The sequence below is a fragment of the Magallana gigas genome, chromosome 6 (assembly GCF_963853765.1).
Source record: "Magallana gigas chromosome 6, xbMagGiga1.1, whole genome shotgun sequence".
NCBI classification, from domain to species: Eukaryota; Metazoa; Mollusca; class Bivalvia; order Ostreida; family Ostreidae; genus Magallana; species Magallana gigas.
Genome location: NC_088858.1, coordinates 55935808 through 55956643, shown reverse-complemented (window position 1 = coordinate 55956643; position 20836 = coordinate 55935808). Strand labels below are relative to the sequence as shown.

General features: G+C 33.2%; 2 protein-coding genes across 3 annotated transcripts in view; one reads left to right on the top strand and one right to left on the bottom strand.

Moving 5' to 3' along the window:
• LOC105348302 (heat shock factor 2-binding protein) overlaps positions 1-12661 on the top strand; it is a 34953-nt gene extending 22292 nt beyond the window's left edge. The window contains exon 10 of the mRNA XM_034470065.2: positions 12428-12661. Coding sequence (XP_034325956.2) covers positions 12428-12538 — 111 coding nt within the window. The 3' untranslated portion in view covers positions 12539-12661. The remainder of the gene's footprint in view (positions 1-12427) is intronic.
• A 129-nt stretch (positions 12662-12790) lies between these two features.
• LOC105325252 (uncharacterized) lies at positions 12791-19029 on the bottom strand. Of its 2 annotated transcripts, none has more exons than XM_011424722.4 (9): positions 18099-19029; positions 17867-17959; positions 17601-17729; positions 17041-17270; positions 15770-16880; positions 15372-15543; positions 14725-15011; positions 14066-14251; positions 12791-13076 (listed from the first exon to the last, which is right to left on the bottom strand). In XM_011424722.4, exons 1-9 carry the CDS (start codon positions 18972-18974, stop codon positions 13032-13034), a joined length of 3129 nt encoding a protein of 1042 aa, XP_011423024.3. In that variant the 5' UTR covers positions 18975-19029; the 3' UTR covers positions 12791-13031. The 2 variants fall into 2 exon arrangements, with proteins under 2 accessions (XP_011423024.3, XP_065945021.1); XM_066088949.1 differs by having other exon boundaries at positions 17879-17959.
• Between the last annotated feature and the right edge of the window lie 1807 nt (positions 19030-20836).

The window sequence follows — 20836 nt, the reverse complement described above, 5'->3', positions numbered from 1 at the left end:
ATACCTAGTCAAATATATGAACTGTTAGAAGAAGTTATTAACTGTATCTAAATATATACCTAGGCAACTATATGAACTGTTAGAAGAGGTTTGTAATTGTATCTAAATATATACCTAGGCAAATATATGTACTGTTAGAAGAGGTATGTAATTGTATCTAAATATATACCTAGTCAAATATATGTACTGTTAGAAGAGGTTTGTAATTGTATCTAAATATATACTTAGGAAAATATATGAACTGTAAGAAAAGGTATGTAACTGTATCTAAATATATACCTAGGCAAATATATGAACTGTTAGAAGAGGTTTGTAATTGTATTTAAATATATACCTAGGCAAATATATGAGCTGTTAGAAGAGGTTTGTAATTGTATCTAAATATATACCTAGGCAAATATATGAACTGTTAGAAGAGGTTAGTAACTGTTTCTAAATATATACCTAGGCAAATATATGAGCTGTTAGAAGAGGTTAGTAACTGTATCTAAATATATACCTAGGCAAATATAGGAACTGTTAGAAGAGGTTTGTAATTGTTTCTAAATATATACCTAGGCAAATATAGGAACTGTTAGAAGAGGTTAGTAACTGTTTCTAAATATATACCTAGGCAAATATATGAGCTGTTAGAAGAGGTTAGTAACTGTATCTAAATATATACCTAGGCAAATATATGAGCTGTTAGAAGAGGTTTGTAATTGTATCTAAATATATACCTAGGCAAATATATGAACTGTTAGAAGAGGTTAGTAACTGTTTCTAAATATATACCTAGGCAAATATATGAGCTGTTAGAAGAGGTTTGTAATTGTATCTAAATATATACCTAGGCAAATATAGGAACTGTTAGAAGAGGTTTGTAATTGTATCTAAATATATACCTAGGCAAATATAGGAACTGTTAGAAGAGGTTTGTAATTGTATTTAAATATATACCTAGGCAAATATATGTACTGTTAGAAGAGGTTTGTAACTGTATCTAAATATATACTTAGTAAAATATATGAACTGTTAGAAGAGGTATGTAATTGTATCTAAATATATACCTAGGCAAATATATGAACTGTTAGAAAAGGTTAGTAACTGTATCTAAATATATACCTAGGCAAATATATGAACTGTAAGAAGAGGTAAGTAACTGTATCTAAATATATACCTAGGCAAATATATGTACTGTTAGAAGAGGTTAGTAACTATCTAAATATATACCTAGGCAAATATAAGAACTGTTAGAAGAGGTTTGTAACTGTATCTAAATATGTACCTAGGCAAATATATGTACTGTTAGAAGAGGTTTGTAATTGTATCTAAATATATACCTAGGCAAATATATGAACTGTTAGAAGAGGTATGTAATTGTATCTAAATATATACCTAGGCAAATATAGGAACTGTTAGAAGAGGTTTGTAATTGTATCTAAATATATACCTAGGCAAATATAGGAACTGTTAGAAGAGGTTAGTAATTGTATCTAAATATATACCATGGCAAATACATGAACTGTTAGATGAGGTTTGTAATTGTATCTAAATATATACCTAGGCAAATATTTGAACTGTTAGAAGAAGTTTGTAACTGTATCTAAATATATACCTAGGCAAATATATGTACTGTTAGAAGAGGTATGTAATTGTATCTAAATATATACTTAGGAAAATATATGAACTGTTAGAAGAGGTTTGTAACTGTATCTAAATATATACCTAGGCAAATATATGAACTGTTAGAAGAGGTATGTAATTGTATCTAAATATATACCTAGGCAAATATAGGAACTGTTAGAAGAGGTTAGTAATTGTATCTAAATATATACCATGGCAAATACATGAACTGTTAGATGAGGTTTGTAATTGTATCTAAATATATACCTAGGCAAATATATGAACTGTTAGAAGAGGTATGTAATTGTATCTAAATATATACCTAGGCAAATATAGGAACTGTTAGAAGAGGTTAGTAATTGTATCTAAATATATACCATGGCAAATACATGAACTGTTAGATGAGGTTTGTAATTGTATCTAAATATATACCTAGGCAAATATATGAACTGTTAGAAGAGGTAAGTAACTGTTTCTAAATATATACCTAGGCAAATATATGAGCTGTTAGAAGAGGTTTGTAATTGTATCTAAATATATACCATGGCAAATATATGAACTGTTAGAAGAGGTTATTAACTGTATCTAAATATATACCATGGCAAATACATGAACTGTTAGATGAGGTTTGTAATTGTATCTAAATATATACCTAGACAAATATAGGAACTGTTAGAAGAGGTTATTAACTGTATCTAAATATATACCATGGCAAATACATGAACTGTTAGATGAGGTTTGTAATTGTATCTAAATATATACCTAGGCAAATATAGGAACTGTTAGAAGAGGTTATTAACTGTATCTAAATATATACCATGGCAAATACATGAACTGTTAGATGAGGTTTGTAATTGTATCTAAATATATACCTAGGCAAATATATGAACTGTTAGAAGAAGTTATTAACTGTATCTAAATATATACCATGGCAAATACATGAACTGTTAGATGAGGTTTGTAACTGTATCTAAATATATACCTAGGCAAATATATGTACTGTTAGAAGAGGTATGTAATTGTATCTAAATATATACCTAGTCAAATATATGTACTGTTAGAAGAGGATTGTAATTGTATCTAAATATATACTTAGGAAAATATATGAACTGTAAGAAAAGGTATGTAACTGTATCTAAATATATACCTAGGCAAATATATGAACTGTTAGAAGAGGTTTGTAATTGTATTTAAATATATACCTAGGCAAATATATGAGATGTTAGAAGAGGTTTGTAATTGTATCTAAATATATACCTAGGCAAATATATGAACTGTTAGAAGAGGTTAGTAACTGTTTCTAAATATATACCTAGGCAAATATATGAGCTGTTAGAAGAGGTTAGTAACTGTATCTAAATATATACCTAGGCAAATATAGGAACTGTTAGAAGAGGTTTGTAATTGTATCTAAATATATACCTAGGCAAATATAGGAACTGTTAGAAGAGGTTAGTAACTGTTTCTAAATATATACCTAGGCAAATATATGAGCTGTTAGAAGAGGTTAGTAACTGTATCTAAATATATACCTAGGCAAATATATGAGCTGTTAGAAGAGGTTTGTAATTGTATCTAAATATATACCTAGGCAAATATATGAACTGTTAGAAGAGGTTAGTAACTGTTTCTAAATATATACCTAGGCAAATATATGAGCTGTTAGAAGAGGTTTGTAATTGTATCTAAATATATACCTAGGCAAATATAGGAACTGTTAGAAGAGGTTTGTAATTGTATCTAAATATATACCTAGGCAAATATAGGAACTGTTAGAAGAGGTTTGTAATTGTATCTAAATATATACCTAGGCAAATATATGTACTGTTAGAAGAGGTTTGTAACTGTATCTAAATATATACTTAGTAAAATATATGAACTGTTAGAAGAGGTATGTAATTGTATCTAAATATATACCTAGGCAAATATATGAACTGTTAGAAAAGGTTAGTAACTGTATCTAAATATATACCTAGGCAAATATATGAACTGTAAGAAGAGGTAAGTAACTGTATCTAAATATATACCTAGGCAAATATATGTACTGTTAGAAGAGGTTAGTAACTATCTAAATATATACCTAGGCAAATATAGGAACTGTTAGAAGAGGTTTGTAACTGTATCTAAATATGTACCTAGGCAAATATATGTACTGTTAGAAGAGGTTTGTAATTGTATCTAAATATATACCTAGGCAAATATATGAACTGTTAGATGAGGTTTGTAATTGTATCTAAATATATACCTAGGCAAATATAGGAACTGTTAGAAGAGGTTTGTAATTGTATCTAAATATATACCTAGGCAAATATAGGAACTGTTAGAAGAGGTTAATAATTGTATCTAAATATATACCATGGCAAATACATGAACTGTTAGATGAGGTTTGTAATTGTATCTAAATATATACCTAGGCAAATATTTGAACTGTTAGAAGAAGTTTGTAACTGTATCTAAATATATACCTAGGCAAATATATGTACTGTTAGAAGAGGTATGTAATTGTATCTAAATATATACTTAGGAAAATATATGAACTGTTAGAAGAGGTTTGTAACTGTATCTAAATATATACCTAGGCAAATATATGAACTGTTAGAAGAGGTATGTAATTGTATCTAAATATATACCTAGGCAAATATAGGAACTGTTAGAAGAGGTTAGTAATTGTATCTAAATATATACCATGGCAAATACATGAACTGTTAGATGAGGTTTGTAATTGTATCTAAATATATACCTAGGCAAATATATGAACTGTTAGAAGAGGTATGTAATTGTATCTAAATATATACCTAGGCAAATATAGGAACTGTTAGAAGAGGTTAGTAATTGTATCTAAATATATACCATGGCAAATACATGAACTGTTAGATGAGGTATGTAATTGTATCTAAATATATACCTAGGCAAATATATGAACTGTTAGAAGAGGTTAGTAACTGTTTCTAAATATATACCTAGGCAAATATATGAGCTGTTAGAAGAGGTTTGTAATTGTATCTAAATATATACCTAGGCAAATATATGAACTGTTAGAAGAGGTTATTAACTGTATCTAAATATATACCATGGCAAATACATGAACTGTTAGATGAGGTTTGTAATTGTATCTAAATATATACCTAGACAAATATAGGAACTGTTAGAAGAGGTTATTAACTGTATCTAAATATATACCATGGCAAATACATGAACTGTTAGATGAGGTTTGTAATTGTATCTAAATATATACCTAGGCAAATATAGGAACTGTTAGAAGAGGTTATTAACTGTATCTAAATATATACCATGGCAAATACATGAACTGTTAGATGAGGTTTGTAATTGTATCTAAATATATACCTAGGCAAATATAGGAACTGTTAGAAGAGGTTATTAACTGTATCTAAATATATACCATGGCAAATACATGAACTGTTAGAAGAAGTTTGTAACTGTATCTAATTATATACCTAGGCAAATATATGTACTGTTAGAAGAGGTTAGTAATTGTATCTAAATATATACCATGGCAAATACATGAACTGTTAGATGAGGTTTGTAATTGTATCTAAATATATACCTAGGCAAATATATGAACTGTTAGAAGAGGTAAGTAACTGTTTCTAAATATATACCTAGGCAAATATATGAGCTGTTAGAAGAGGTTTGTAATTGTATCTAAATATATACCTAGGCAAATATATGAACTGTTAGAAGAGGTTATTAACTGTATCTAAATATATACCATGGCAAATACATGAACTGTTAGATGAGGTTTGTAATTGTATCTAAATATATACCTAGACAAATATAGGAACTGTTAGAAGAGGTTATTAACTGTATCTAAATATATACCATGGCAAATACATGAACTGTTAGATGAGGTTTGTAATTGTATCTAAATATATACCTAGGCAAATATAGGAACTGTTAGAAGAGGTTATTAACTGTATCTAAATATATACCATGGCAAATACATGAACTGTTAGATGAGGTTTGTAATTGTATCTAAATATATACCTAGGCAAATATATGAACTGTTAGAAGAAGTTATTAACTGTATCTAAATATATACCATGGCAAATACATGAACTGTTAGATGAGGTTTGTAACTGTATCTAAATATATACCTAGGCAAATATATGTACTGTTAGAAGAGGTATGTAATTGTATCTAAATATATACCTAGTCAAATATATGTACTGTTAGAAGAGGATTGTAATTGTATCTAAATATATACTTAGGAAAATATATGAACTGTAAGAAAAGGTATGTAACTGTATCTAAATATATACCTAGGCAAATATATGAACTGTTAGAAGAGGTTTGTAATTGTATTTAAATATATACCTAGGCAAATATATGAGCTGTTAGAAGAGGTTTGTAATTGTATCTAAATATATACCTAGGCAAATATATGAACTGTTAGAAGAGGTTAGTAACTGTTTCTAAATATATACCTAGGCAAATATATGAGCTGTTAGAAGAGGTTAGTAACTGTATCTAAATATATACCTAGGCAAATATAGGAACTGTTAGAAGAGGTTTGTAATTGTATCTAAATATATACCTAGGCAAATATAGGAACTGTTAGAAGAGGTTAGTAACTGTTTCTAAATATATACCTAGGCAAATATATGAGCTGTTAGAAGAGGTTAGTAACTGTATCTAAATATATACCTAGGCAAATATATGAGCTGTTAGAAGAGGTTTGTAATTGTATCTAAATATATACCTAGGCAAATATATGAACTGTTAGAAGAGGTTAGTAACTGTTTCTAAATATATACCTAGGCAAATATATGAGCTGTTAGAAGAGGTTTGTAATTGTATCTAAATATATACCTAGGCAAATATAGGAACTGTTAGAAGAGGTTTGTAATTGTATCTAAATATATACCTAGGCAAATATAGGAACTGTTAGAAGAGGTTTGTAATTGTATCTAAATATATACCTAGGCAAATATATGTACTGTTAGAAGAGGTTTGTAACTGTATCTAAATATATACTTAGTAAAATATATGAACTGTTAGAAGAGGTATGTAATTGTATCTAAATATATACCTAGGCAAATATATGAACTGTTAGAAAAGGTTAGTAACTGTATCTAAATATATACCTAGGCAAATATATGAACTGTAAGAAGAGGTAAGTAACTGTATCTAAATATATACCTAGGCAAATATATGTACTGTTAGAAGAGGTTAGTAACTATCTAAATATATACCTAGGCAAATATAGGAACTGTTAGAAGAGGTTTGTAACTGTATCTAAATATGTACCTAGGCAAATATATGTACTGTTAGAAGAGGTTTGTAATTGTATCTAAATATATACCTAGGCAAATATATGAACTGTTAGATGAGGTTTGTAATTGTATCTAAATATATACCTAGGCAAATATAGGAACTGTTAGAAGAGGTTTGTAATTGTATCTAAATATATACCTAGGCAAATATAGGAACTGTTAGAAGAGGTTAATAATTGTATCTAAATATATACCATGGCAAATACATGAACTGTTAGATGAGGTTTGTAATTGTATCTAAATATATACCTAGGCAAATATTTGAACTGTTAGAAGAAGTTTGTAACTGTATCTAAATATATACCTAGGCAAATATATGTACTGTTAGAAGAGGTATGTAATTGTATCTAAATATATACTTAGGAAAATATATGAACTGTTAGAAGAGGTTTGTAACTGTATCTAAATATATACCTAGGCAAATATATGAACTGTTAGAAGAGGTATGTAATTGTATCTAAATATATACCTAGGCAAATATAGGAACTGTTAGAAGAGGTTAGTAATTGTATCTAAATATATACCATGGCAAATACATGAACTGTTAGATGAGGTTTGTAATTGTATCTAAATATATACCTAGGCAAATATATGAACTGTTAGAAGAGGTATGTAATTGTATCTAAATATATACCTAGGCAAATATAGGAACTGTTAGAAGAGGTTAGTAATTGTATCTAAATATATACCATGGCAAATACATGAACTGTTAGATGAGGTATGTAATTGTATCTAAATATATACCTAGGCAAATATATGAACTGTTAGAAGAGGTTAGTAACTGTTTCTAAATATATACCTAGGCAAATATATGAGCTGTTAGAAGAGGTTTGTAATTGTATCTAAATATATACCTAGGCAAATATATGAACTGTTAGAAGAGGTTATTAACTGTATCTAAATATATACCATGGCAAATACATGAACTGTTAGATGAGGTTTGTAATTGTATCTAAATATATACCTAGACAAATATAGGAACTGTTAGAAGAGGTTATTAACTGTATCTAAATATATACCATGGCAAATACATGAACTGTTAGAAGAAGTTTGTAACTGTATCTAATTATATACCTAGGCAAATATATGAACAGTTAGAAGAGGTTATTAACTGTATCTAAATATATACCATGGCAAATACATGAACTGTTAGATGAGGTTTGTAATTGTGTCTAAATATATACCTAGACAAATATATGAACTGTTAGAAGAGGTTATTAACTGTATCTAAATATATACCATGGCAAATACATGAACTGTTAGAAGAAGTTTGTAACTGTATCTAATTATATACCTAGGCAAATATATGAACTGTTAGAAGAGGTTATTAACTGTATCTAAATATATACCATGGCAAATACATGAACTGTTAGATGAGGTTTGTAATTGTATCTAAATATATACCTAGACAAATATAGGAACTGTTAGAAGAGGTTATTAACTGTATCTAAATATATACCATGGCAAATACATGAACTGTTAGAAGAAGTTTGTAACTGTATCTAATTATATACCTAGGCAAATATATGAACTGTTAGAAGAGGTTATTAACTGTATCTAAATATATACCATGGCAAATACATGAACTGTTAGATGAGGTTTGTAATTGTATCTAAATATATACCTAGACAAATATATGAACTGTTAGAAGAGGTTATTAACTGTATCTAAATATATACCATGGCAAATACATGAACTGTTAGATGAGGTTTGTAATTGTATCTAAATATATACCTAGGCAAATATAGGAACTGTTAGAAGAGGTTATTAACTGTATCTAAATATATACCATGGCAAATACATGAACTGTTAGATGAGGTTTGTAATTGTATCTAAATATATACCTAGGCAAATATATGAACTGTTAGAAGAACTTATTAACTGTATCTAAATATATACCATGGCAAATACATGAACTGTTAGATGAGGTTTGTAACTGTATCTAAATATATACCTAGGCAAATATATGTACTGTTAGAAGAGGTATGTAATTGTATCTAAATATATACCTAGTCAAATATATGTACTGTTAGAAGAGGATTGTAATTGTATCTAAATATATACTTAGGAAAATATATGAACTGTAAGAAAAGGTATGTAACTGTATCTAAATATATACCTAGTCAAATATATGTACTGTTAGAAGAGGTATGTAATTGTATCTAAATATATACCTAGTCAAATATATGTACTGTTAGAAGAGGATTGTAATTGTATCTAAATATATACTTAGGAAAATATATGAACTGTAAGAAGAGGTATGTAACTGTATCTAAATATATACCTAGGCAAATATATGAACTGTTAGAAGAGGTTTGTAATTGTATTTAAATATATACCTAGGCAAATATATGAGCTGTTAGAAGAGGTTTGTAATTGTATCTAAATATATACCTAGGCAAATATATGAACTGTTAGAAGAGATTAGTAACTGTTTCTAAATATATACCTAGGCAAATATATGAGCTGTTAGAAGAGGTTAGTAACTGTATCTAAATATATACCTAGGCAAATATAGGAACTGTTAGAAGAGGTTTGTAATTGTATCTAAATATATACCTAGGCAAATATAGGAACTGTTAGAAGAGGTTAGTAACTGTTTCTAAATATATACCTAGGCAAATATATGAGCTGTTAGAAGAGGTTAGTAACTGTATCTAAATATATACCTAGGCAAATATATGAGCTGTTAGAAGAGGTTTGTAATTGTATCTAAATATATACCTAGGCAAATATATGAACTGTTAGAAGAGGTTAGTAACTGTTTCTAAATATATACCTAGGCAAATATATGAGCTGTTAGAAGAGGTTTGTAATTGTATCTAAATATATACCTAGGCAAATATAGGAACTGTTAGAAGAGGTTTGTAATTGTATCTAAATATATACCTAGGCAAATATAGGAACTGTTAGAAGAGGTTTGTAATTGTATCTAAATATATACCTAGGCAAATATATGCACTGTTAGAAGAGGTTTGTAACTGTATCTAAATATATACTTAGTAAAATATATGAACTGTTAGAAGAGGTATGTAATTGTATCTAAATATATACCTAGGCAAATATATGAACTGTTAGAAAAGGTTAGTAACTGTATCTAAATATATACCTAGGCAAATATATGAACTGTAAGAAGAGGTAAGTAACTGTATCTAAATATATACCTAGGCAAATATATGTACTGTTAGAAGAGGTTAGTAACTATCTAAATATATACCTAGGCAAATATAGGAACTGTTAGAAGAGGTTTGTAACTGTATCTAAATATGTACCTAGGCAAATATATGTACTGTTAGAAGAGGTTTGTAATTGTATCTAAATATATACCTAGGCAAATATATGAACTGTTAGAAGAGGTATGTAATTGTATCTAAATATATACCTAGGCAAATATAGGAACTGTTAGAAGAGGTTTGTAATTGTATCTAAATATATACCTAGGCAAATATAGGAACTGTTAGAAGAGGTTAGTAATTGTATCTAAATATATACCATGGCAAATACATGAACTGTTAGATGAGGTTTGTAATTGTATCTAAATATATACCTAGGCAAATATTTGAACTGTTAGAAGAAGTTTGTAACTGTATCTAATTATATACCTAGGCAAATATATGTACTGTTAGAAGAGGTATGTAATTGTATCTAAATATATACTTAGGAAAATATATGAACTGTTAGAAGAGGTTTGTAACTGTATCTAAATATATACCTAGGCAAATATATGAACTGTTAGAAGAGGTATGTAATTGTATCTAAATATATACCTAGGCAAATATAGGAACTGTTAGAAGAGGTTAGTAATTGTATCTAAATATATACCATGGCAAATACATGAACTGTTAGATGAGGTTTGTAATTGTATCTAAATATATACCTAGGCAAATATATGAACTGTTAGAAGAAGTTTGTAACTGTATCTAAATATATACCTAGGCAAATATATGTACTGTTAGAAGAGGTATGTAATTGTATCTAAATATATACTTAGGAAAATATATGAACTGTAAGAAAAGGTGTGTAACTGTATCTAAATATATACCAAGGCAAATATAGGAACTGTTAGAAGAGGTTATTATCTGTATCTAAATATATACCATGGCAAATACATGAACTGTTAGATGAGGTTTGTAATTGTATCTAAATATATACCTAGGCAAATATATGAACTGTTAGAAGAAGTTATTAACTGTATCTAAATATATACCATGGCAAATACATGAACTGTTAGATGAGGTTTGTAACTGTATCTAAATATATACCTAGTCAAATATATGTACTGTTAGAAGAGGTTTGTAATTGTATCTAAATATATACTTAGGAAAATATATGAACTGTAAGAAAAGGTATGTAACTGTATCTAAATATATACCTAGGCAAATATATGAACTGTTAGAAGAGGTTTGTAATTGTATTTAAATATATACCTAGGCAAATATATGAGCTGTTAGAAGAGGTTTGTAATTGTATCTAAATATATACCTAGGCAAATATATGAACTGTTAGAAGAGGTTAGTAACTGTTTCTAAATATATACCTAGGCAAATATATGAGCTGTTAGAAGAGGTTTGTAATTGTATCTAAATATATACCTAGGCAAATATAGGAACTGTTAGAAGAGGTTTGTAATTGTATCTAAATATATACCTAGGCAAATATAGGAACTGTTAGAAGAGGTTTGTAACTGTATCTAGATATATACCTAGGCAAATATATGTACTGTTAGAAGAGGTTAGTAACTGTTTCTAAATATATACCTAGGCAAATATATGAACTGTTAGAAGAGGTATGTAATTGTATCTAAATATATACCCAGGCAAATATAGGAACTGTTAGAAGAGGTTTGTAACTGTATCTAAATATATACCTAGGCAAATATAGGAACTGTTAGAAGAGGTTAGTAACTGTCTCTAAATATATACCTAGGCAAATATATGTACTGTTAGAAGAGGTTAGTAATTGTATCTAAATATACACCTAGGCAAATATAGGAACTGTTAGAAGAGGTTAGTAACTGTATCTAAATATACACCTAGGCAAATATAGGAACTGTTAGAAGAGGTTAGTAACTGTCTCTGGTATCTGTAGATATCAACCTCAATCTAATTCACAAACTATTACAGATGGTGTTAAATTGTTTGATTTCTGTAGATATCAACATCAGCCTCATATATGAAATGCTAGAGGAGGCGAGTAACAGCCCCTGATATCTGTAGATAGCAAACTAAATCTCCTATATGGACGGTTAGAAGAAGATAGTAACTAGTATTGTCTCTGATATATTAAGATATCTTCCTCAACAAATTACAGTCTGATAAAAAACTGCTGATCGATGTCGATTGAACTTTACCTCATCAAATGAACCGCTGTAGAATGTAGCTTGTTAACGTGATTTCTCCAGATAAAGGCTGCTACTTTTTATATCCTAATTGTGTCTCATTATGCATATATCGAGAGTATTTTGTTTCATTATTATAAAAACAACTTGTTAGTAGTTTATCCTTATAAAACACCATCATATATTGCAGCTACCTAGACATGTCTTACAGGGGCTAGAGAAGGATAAAAACAGAGAAATACGAGAATTGGCGCGAGAAATTGCTTCCGATATCCAAAGTCAAGTCCGACATGAGCAGTGAATCAAATCTTGTAATTCATGGTTTCTTCCCAAGTTGATATCTAATAAACTATTAAACAATTAGTTTTTTCTCAACGTATTGTAATTACAATGTATTTCAGCAATAGCTTTTAATAAAATAAAAAAAAAATATTTTTCCGCAGTTTGTTATATTAATGTTTACATGATAAAATGTTGAAAATAAACAAAACCAAAACTTGGAAAGCTGAAATATCTCATTTGTTTATTGACATACAGCTAAATCAACTATATATTTGTATAGAACAAGAAAAACATAATCGGTTAAATATCATAATCATTGTAATACTCAATTTTCAAGTTACTTACCAAAATAATTTTTAAAAAGTTCTTCTCAATAAAACATTTTATGATTTTGATACAACACACACACACTGATAGATATAAATGTTCTATACAGCCTGTTCCAGGAACCCCTCTATATAAGGTGACCCCCGTGAGACGAACTATTCCCTGGCCTCTGACGCTGTCACCCGTCAGGACGGTGTTTGCTCTTCGATGTCCTTAATCATGTTGATGGCCTGGGCAAGATGATCGTAGATAATTAATAGTTGATAGTTAATTTCTTAGCAAATAATTGACGCGTGTTATATTTCTTACCAAATAGTTTATATATACACAAACGTGTTGCGTTTCTTACAAAATAACTGATACGTTTTGTATTTCTTACCAAATGATTGACAAGTGTAAATACAACAATTGTCTCTCAATAGAGAGCTATGTACATGAGTTAGGTTGGACCATCGTCGGAAATCCGCGGCCAGTCTTGCATACATTTACTAACCGCTGGTCAACTCATTGAATTTGTTGTTCAATATTTTTTTTTTTTTTTTTTTTTTTTTATAAATTACTCAATTCACCAATAAAAGATTGAATTTAGATTTTATAGGAATGAAAACAATGATCATGCAGTAAACAAAGCACTGTCGATGGACACGTGCGTTAATCTTAACGCGATTGGCAAGATTTCCTTGAAAAAATGTGTAGTAACGGGATGGGAGAAATAATGATGGACTAGACCGGGATTCGAACCCGGGCCCCTGAAAATCTAGTAAGGAGCTCTACCACTGAGCTACCCAGGCCGATATCCCCGGTCCATATAGCCCCAACTACTACATTCCTCCCTCCTTAAATGATATTCGCCCTCAAAGATCACCCCAGGTTCTTCCCCTGGCAGGAGCAAACCTGTTAGTTCCAGGGGTAGGTCACGGCACCAAATGTAATAGGAATGGAGGGATATTGAAAACATATGGCTGGACCGGGAATCGTACCCGGGACCGCTGTAACTCTAGTCAGGAGCTCTAACACCGAGCTACCCAGTCCGATATCCACGGTCCACATAGCCCAACTACTACAGAACGAATGAAATGCAGCGAGTTGACACACATTCTTAGATAAATGTTTGACCCACGGTCAGTAAGCGTACATGTATGCGCAGCTGACCTTAGTTTTCAGACTATGAGAGTCAGAGACTAGATTAATTGGACCCCTGATGGTTGATTAGCCTTACCCACAGGTAGAAGGTGGCTGCGCCTGCGCTGGCATCCTGGACGATGGACAGGTCGTACTGGTCCAGGATCTCCTTGGCCCTGTGTAGGGCCTCAGGCGGCACACCCCTCAGATTAAAGCTCTCCACTCGTTTCTTCAGAGCTTCCCTGCCTGTCTTACCGATCAGATTCTGTACCCCAAACCAATGCTAGAAAATAATCCCGAAGTAATAGATGCTTCATTCGTTAAATAGAAATATAAGTTTACATCTGTATGTCCATTATTTGCCCCTAAAATCGTTATATAAAAGTCGTTCGTTTTCTGTAAACCAGTTCATTTGTCTTTCTGTTCATTCAATTACAACGTATTTGTTACTTTCTTACTCTATCTGCATGTATTGATCCTGATGATTCTCGTTCGTTCGTGTTCTATATCTCCCCCCCCCCCTCTCTCTTCCGCCAGGGTTCGTTTGGAGACGCAGACTATGGGTAGTATGCTCTCTCTCTCTCTCTCTCTCTCTCTCTCTCTCTCTCTCTCTCTCTCTCTCTCTCGCCCCCCCCTCTCTCTCTCATCGGTGACGAGAGACAGAGAGATGATAAAAGTGACGTAATACTACAAAGTAATAATACATCTCTGCTTGAACACAAAATACCCAATCACTGAATCCCATCTTTATCTCACCTGTAACTCCTTCTCCTTGACCCCAAGAAGGATATACGTAGCCACCATGACCCCATGAACTGCCAGAGGGGGTTTGGTGTAACTGCGGAGTTCGGCGATCGTTTGCGAGTCCATCTCTAGAACAGCCGCGCGCAGGCGCCTCAGTCTCTTCAGATGGACCAGCAGCTTCTCTCCCTTACTGACATTGTCCCCCAAGTCCACCCCACAGGACGGTGGACACGCCCTCACGCTCTGAAGGGCCTTCTCTAGTTTGTCCAAGCTTCTACATTTGATGGCTGCGAGGAGGTCTGTAACAGAAAATTGCAATTCAGAATTTTAAAAATTAAAAGGGTCTCTAAAGTGCCGTGAAGAGATTTGAAATTGGCTATGCCCGGTGGTTAAACATGGACGGAGCGTTTTTAATTCGTCAAGAAGCGAGAGTACTTTTATAAATGCGATTCAACCATTTTGCATCAAATTGAAAGAATAAAAATATAATTTTATAAATCGCGAACGCCGAATTTTTATTCATAGTTTTATCTGTCCAAAATTTTATAAGGCAGATTTCAAAATACGTGAGATGTGCTTCTTGCGATTTTACGCGGATGTATTAAATTCCTCGCGTTTAAATAGGAATTTACAGTTGTAATCATTCATTAAGAACTTGCCTTCTCTGAGCTGCAACTGTCCGATTTTCTTTCTAGCAGTTTCCACCTCTCCATTGTCTGCAACGCCGAGTCTGTTAAAGCTCTCCAAGACTTCCGAGAGTTCCTCTAGAGACAAGTCGTTCCGTAACAGTGCTGTAGCGAGATTTCTCCGGACTTCAGCGTGAGCCTTTGACTGAAAAAGTTTAAAGAATATTGCTACAAAGACTTTTGGTGTTTACGAAAGCGTATATATCATTAAAAGGGGTATCTTTAGCAATGAAAGGACGCGCCTTCAATGGTGGAACTTTACAATGCACGCAGTACACGATATATAAAAAAAGTACGCATAAAGTACGCATAAAGGTTATGGTTGTTTAGTAACCTTTAGAATGTACAGCCGGTAAATTAATTTCACACACCTCAGCAAACAGAGTTCGTTTCAGGAGATAGTTGCAGACGTTGACGTGATTTTGAGACCTTTCCTGTCGACAGAAAATCTGCAAAGCGAATTCTCCCGAACATGGCGGCTCGACGGTTATAGAAACATTTGCTCCATTTTTCTCTATTGTGACGTAGTCTGCAAACTCCGACCTGGTGCTTTTATGCTTCAGTAACTCAGCATGTGGTTCAGTTTTTCCTGGAAAGACGAATTCAAACTTAATGACCCCGTCGTCTAACGAATACAGACCGTCTGTGTGCGAAACAGCGGTTATGTGGTGTTTTGCTAGCTCCGGGTTAATTCCCCATCCTATCCGTGGTACGACCGGAAGTGGGATACTGATATCCATTCCTTTCTTGCAGACGATTTTAAAATCGCATATCCATTCGGACGGAAGACACACTTGATTGTCACGGCAAAATATCTGGAATTTGTATTCGCCTGCGGAAATCGGGGGGAATCTGATTTCAAAGAAAGCCGTGTCTTTTATGCAGTAATGGAGGGTGAACTTCTCCAAGCTAGGATAGTCGTATTCTCCCTCGTCCAGAGAGTTCCGCAGACGATACAAGTTGTAGGAAAATCGCAGCCTGGTTCGACTTTTAAACGGCATTTTGATTTGTAGAACATACTTATCGTTAGTGTACACAACACATGAAAGCGTTTCGTCCACTAGCTTTAGATTTAATGCATAAAACGCTGGTTGCAAAAAAGGACGCATTTCAAATTCGTCTTTTGATAATTTTTGCAATAACAACTGCCACCGATCATCGAATGGAAAGCACTTGTTTATAAAAATTGAGGGGTCGGTGAAAAAGTAATAGTCATTTATGAGAGAACTGACGATATAAGATCGACTCTCCCCCTCGATTTCATCAGTACGGAATTCTGGACAGTCAACAGTAACCCACTCTCCTGAGCTGTATCCCCTCGCTGACCTAGATGCCCAGTGACAATGGACGAAGCGCCAGGTCTCCTCAACGTATACCGCGTTCCATGAATTTCCGTGTCTATCTTTGCTCATGACGTCACCAACGTTATACATCACGCCTTTGCTTAGCCCATGTATCACTACGCAGGGTATGTCAACAAACCTATGAAAAATACATAGAAAAAAGGTCAAGATATTTGGCAAAAAATCGTTGACTTTCTTTTAAAAAACCAACGGAGTGTTTTGCTTTATAAAACTGTATTGCAAAGCAACGCAAAATCGCTTTCAAATACCTTGCAATATAATACGAGTAGAAACATTACCTGCACATTTTACAGAACATTTCGGAGTAAGACTTTATTCCCTGTGTAATCAGGTACAGAAATCCTAGCGGAGATTCGTGTGAGGGAAGGTCTTTCACGTCATCAATCACCGGAAGTCGCTGGCTAACTATCCAGCAGTAAATGGCGCGAACACGCGACAAACTGGATTTGAGATCATGGCACAGGTACTTCAGCAGCGATTCGAAACTCTCGGCATTTTTAGGAGTTACCTGTTTATATGAATGTAAAAAATGTTTCTATATTATAGCGTACATATCCAATTATGTGAATTTTTGATGATAATCTGATCTGATATTTTAAGTTTTACATCCTCTTAATGGTTTTTAACTGAGGTTGTGGTTTTTATTTTTGATTATTTTGAAGTTTCTGATATATCTAAAATAAAGAAGACGACTGTATATATGATAGGTCGAATGCGTAGTTATATAGCAAGGAGCTGATGAAGCCAAACAGGAGTCCAATATCGGTCTTAATTTTCATAGATCTATATACATTTTTCCAAAAAATGCTTCTTAGGGATAGTTATGTTGTTTTCTTACCTTAAGGACGTGGTTTGCAACCTTTGATAGGTCTTCATTATCTAATGGAATCCAGAAAGACGATGACAAGTCGGGCTCGGGATACCCTTCTAAAATGTCGTCTTCTTTGTAACGAGTTGAATAAGAGCTCTGCAGATAGACAAAAAAGAATGAAATCAGGCACGTAGCATCGTAATTGAAAATGAAGGGGGGGGGGGGGCAGACTCGCCCAAAAATTCCTGACAAGCAAAAAATAGTTCTCGTTCCACTTCTTAGCATTTACAAACCTGCGTTTTTACCTGTGATTCTGATTGCTTCTTAGGACGTCTTTTCCATTCTCTTTGGCATGTTCTCTCGACTTTTTGTTTCGAATTCGGTTTCTTTTGTGAAAGACAATCAGAAAAACGACACCAAACTTTAGTTTCAAGATCTGACCTTTCCACGAGTGTACATAGATAACATACAGCTTGTAAAAATAAAGGTTTACCAACGATCATCGATTGATTATTGGATAGTTACCTCTGCTGGACTGTCAGGGGTTGAGAGCGACGGATCCGGACTTCCTGTTGACTCTTCTGTCATACCGAGATCCCCTACCCTCCCTGTGAGTTCAGTATCACTGCCGATCTCTGTTCTACCACGGTTAGTGCGATCAATGACCAACGCGTTGCCGGAGTTTTGGTTATTACTGCCCACAGTCCGGGAGTACAAACAGGAGCAGTTTTTAGCCCCTTCCTGTTCCTGTTCCGGAGGGTTGGCGGCTTCCGGTCCGCTCTGTCTTCCTACAGTGCGCACTCCATAGCTTGGTTTCGCTGTGGGTTGTTCTGCATTGGTGACTTTTTTCTTAAGTCGCTTTTCACTCGGCAATTCTTTGGCCGCAGACAAGGTTTGTGCAGACTCCTTACTTGGTATCTTCAAAGATTTGTTGGAAGAGGACTTCCGCTGTAAACTGTGCGATGACGATAGCTTGATTTCCATGTAATCATCAGGCACTTTGATATCTCGTTTATCTAAACTTTTGCAAGAGGTAATTGAAGATTTTCTTTCACTAGAACAAGAACAGGTAATTTTAGTATCGTTTTCACCAGATCTTAGATGCATCCGGGTATTTTGGAGTACCGGAAGTTTGGATGTCGACTCTTTCTTTTCTTGTTTAACAAAACTTGATTTGGGAACAATTTTACTTCTGTTATTTGTTTTCGTTTCTGCCACTCTACTTTTGCTTTTCTCTTCAAACTGTTGTTCATGGTTAGATTTTTCTACTATGATTTTTGGGAGGGCCCTTCTCTCGGGATTGGCCCGGGCGATCTGTTTCACATTACCATTCCATTGCACTGCACCACTTGAGTTTTGTGTCACCTGATTTAAACTGCTCTGTGGTGTTTTATGGGACATCTTCTGTCGTTCTTTTAACGCCCCACTTCTGGTGTTTGTAGTAGTAGTGGACTTCTCGTGTCAGGCACGTAGCATCGTTTTTGAAAGTGGGGGGGCCAGACTCATCCAAAAAATTCTTGACAAGCAAAAAAAAAAAACAACAAAAAACGGGAAATTTAAACTTTTTCAAAATCTTCAAAATCCTAAACCGTGGGGGGGGGGGGGGGGGGGGGGGGGGGGCTGGCGAAGTATATAACTTCAATTTCACTCCTCATTTCCTTATTTTCATATCAATTTTTTACATACTCCCAAAAAAGTGGGGGGGCCAACTCCATGATAATTCAATTTTTTATATGTAAATTTTAAAAAATTGGCTGCTGCGAGAAAAAGTGGGGGGGCCAGGCCCCCCTGGCCCCCCCTGATGCTACGTGCCTGCGTGTGGTTGTATTACAACCGTTTGTGTGTCCTTCGTTCCCGCTACCGAGTTATTACGAGTTACCGCCCTTAGCTGACGGCGTGCATTACCCGGATGTGATCCATCTTGTATGACGTTTTCTGGATTTGAGCGGCTTCGCTTTCTCACGCTGATTTCTGCTTTTCTTTCTCCAGAATCTTTGCGATGGTTTGTTGTACTGTTCTCCTTCATTACTGGTTTACCCCGGCAATCTCTGGCCATCATACCTACATTGTAAGAAAGGCATGCACATATATATGGACAGATGAATATCACATGTACATATAGATCCAACTGAGTAAAACAGATCGATATGTTATATGTACACATTTATGTTTACATACAACACAATGGTGGCGATATGGCCCACACAAGTACACCCGCTACTACAACTTATCAGTTTGTTATCGGCGTGTCCAACATGTACATACATAATTTGTATTCATAAGTACATTGCGTTTTGTTTTTAAGTGGTTTATCGATAACGTTACACTGTAGTCCATATTCTAACATTTTTTTATTGAGTTTTATTTGTCTTCTTCTTTTGATACCAGGTACCTAGTATATACTCATAAAATCGCATATGATAAATATTATACATGTACTAACACGAAGTAAGTACTTAAAATTACTATGTTTTAAGTTTACTTTATTCATCTTATATATGTACTGTATAATATAGGTACTTACAAGGTTTATCGACTTCCCTCCTTTACGACGTGACGTCATAATACATGACGTGACAAGGTACAAGCGGTTCACGTCACAGTCAGAAACAATGGAACTATAGTTTTGCGAAATTCAAAAGTTCTCATAAAAAATTTTATGTGATGTTCTGTAATTACTGACGTTCTATAAATGACGTTATATGAAAAGTGCTTTCACCAGTTCTTGTCATGCAATGTGTTGCAAGTGAACTGAATTTATTAAAGCACTGAAAAACAATATTTGCTAAATATCGTAAGACGTTGAAAGAAAGTGAGATATGTTATTATTTTTTCTTATCCCTCCTATGATATGCATTTCGCCCGCCTTATTTTCCAATTTTCTTATTGCATGGCTGCATTATTGAACAAGTTAATTCCGTAGCGGTAACTGTTGTTTCAATCTGTACAGTACGAGGTTAATTCAGTCTGGTGATTATATTACATAGATATTTTTACATTTTTTTTATCAGTAAAATCAATATATGTTCATTTTTTTATTATTGTTTTATCAGGCACGTAGCATCGGGGGGGGGGGGGGGGCACTTCCCCCTTCCCCACTTCTTTGCGCAGCAATTTTTTTTTTAAATTTACATACAAAAAATTGAATTAACATGGAGTTGCCCCCACTTTTATAGGACCATGTAAAAAATTGAAAATGAGGAAATAAACAGTCAAATTGAAATGGAAAGGCCTACTACCCCCCCCCTCCCCATCCCCCATGG

Excerpts from the sequence above, each read along its gene's own strand:
- LOC105325252 (XM_011424722.4), bottom strand. The coding sequence starts at position 18,974 with ATGTCCCATAAAACACCACAGAGCAGTTTAAATCAGGTGACACAAAAC. Across the intron at positions 15,544-15,769 it reads AACGAACTCTGTTTGCTGAG|TCAAAGGCTCACGCTGAAGT; the intron begins GTGTGTGAAATT and ends AAACTTTTTCAG. Across the intron at positions 14,252-14,724 it reads TCAAGGAGAAGGAGTTACAG|CATTGGTTTGGGGTACAGAA; the intron begins GTGAGATAAAGA and ends ATTATTTTCTAG.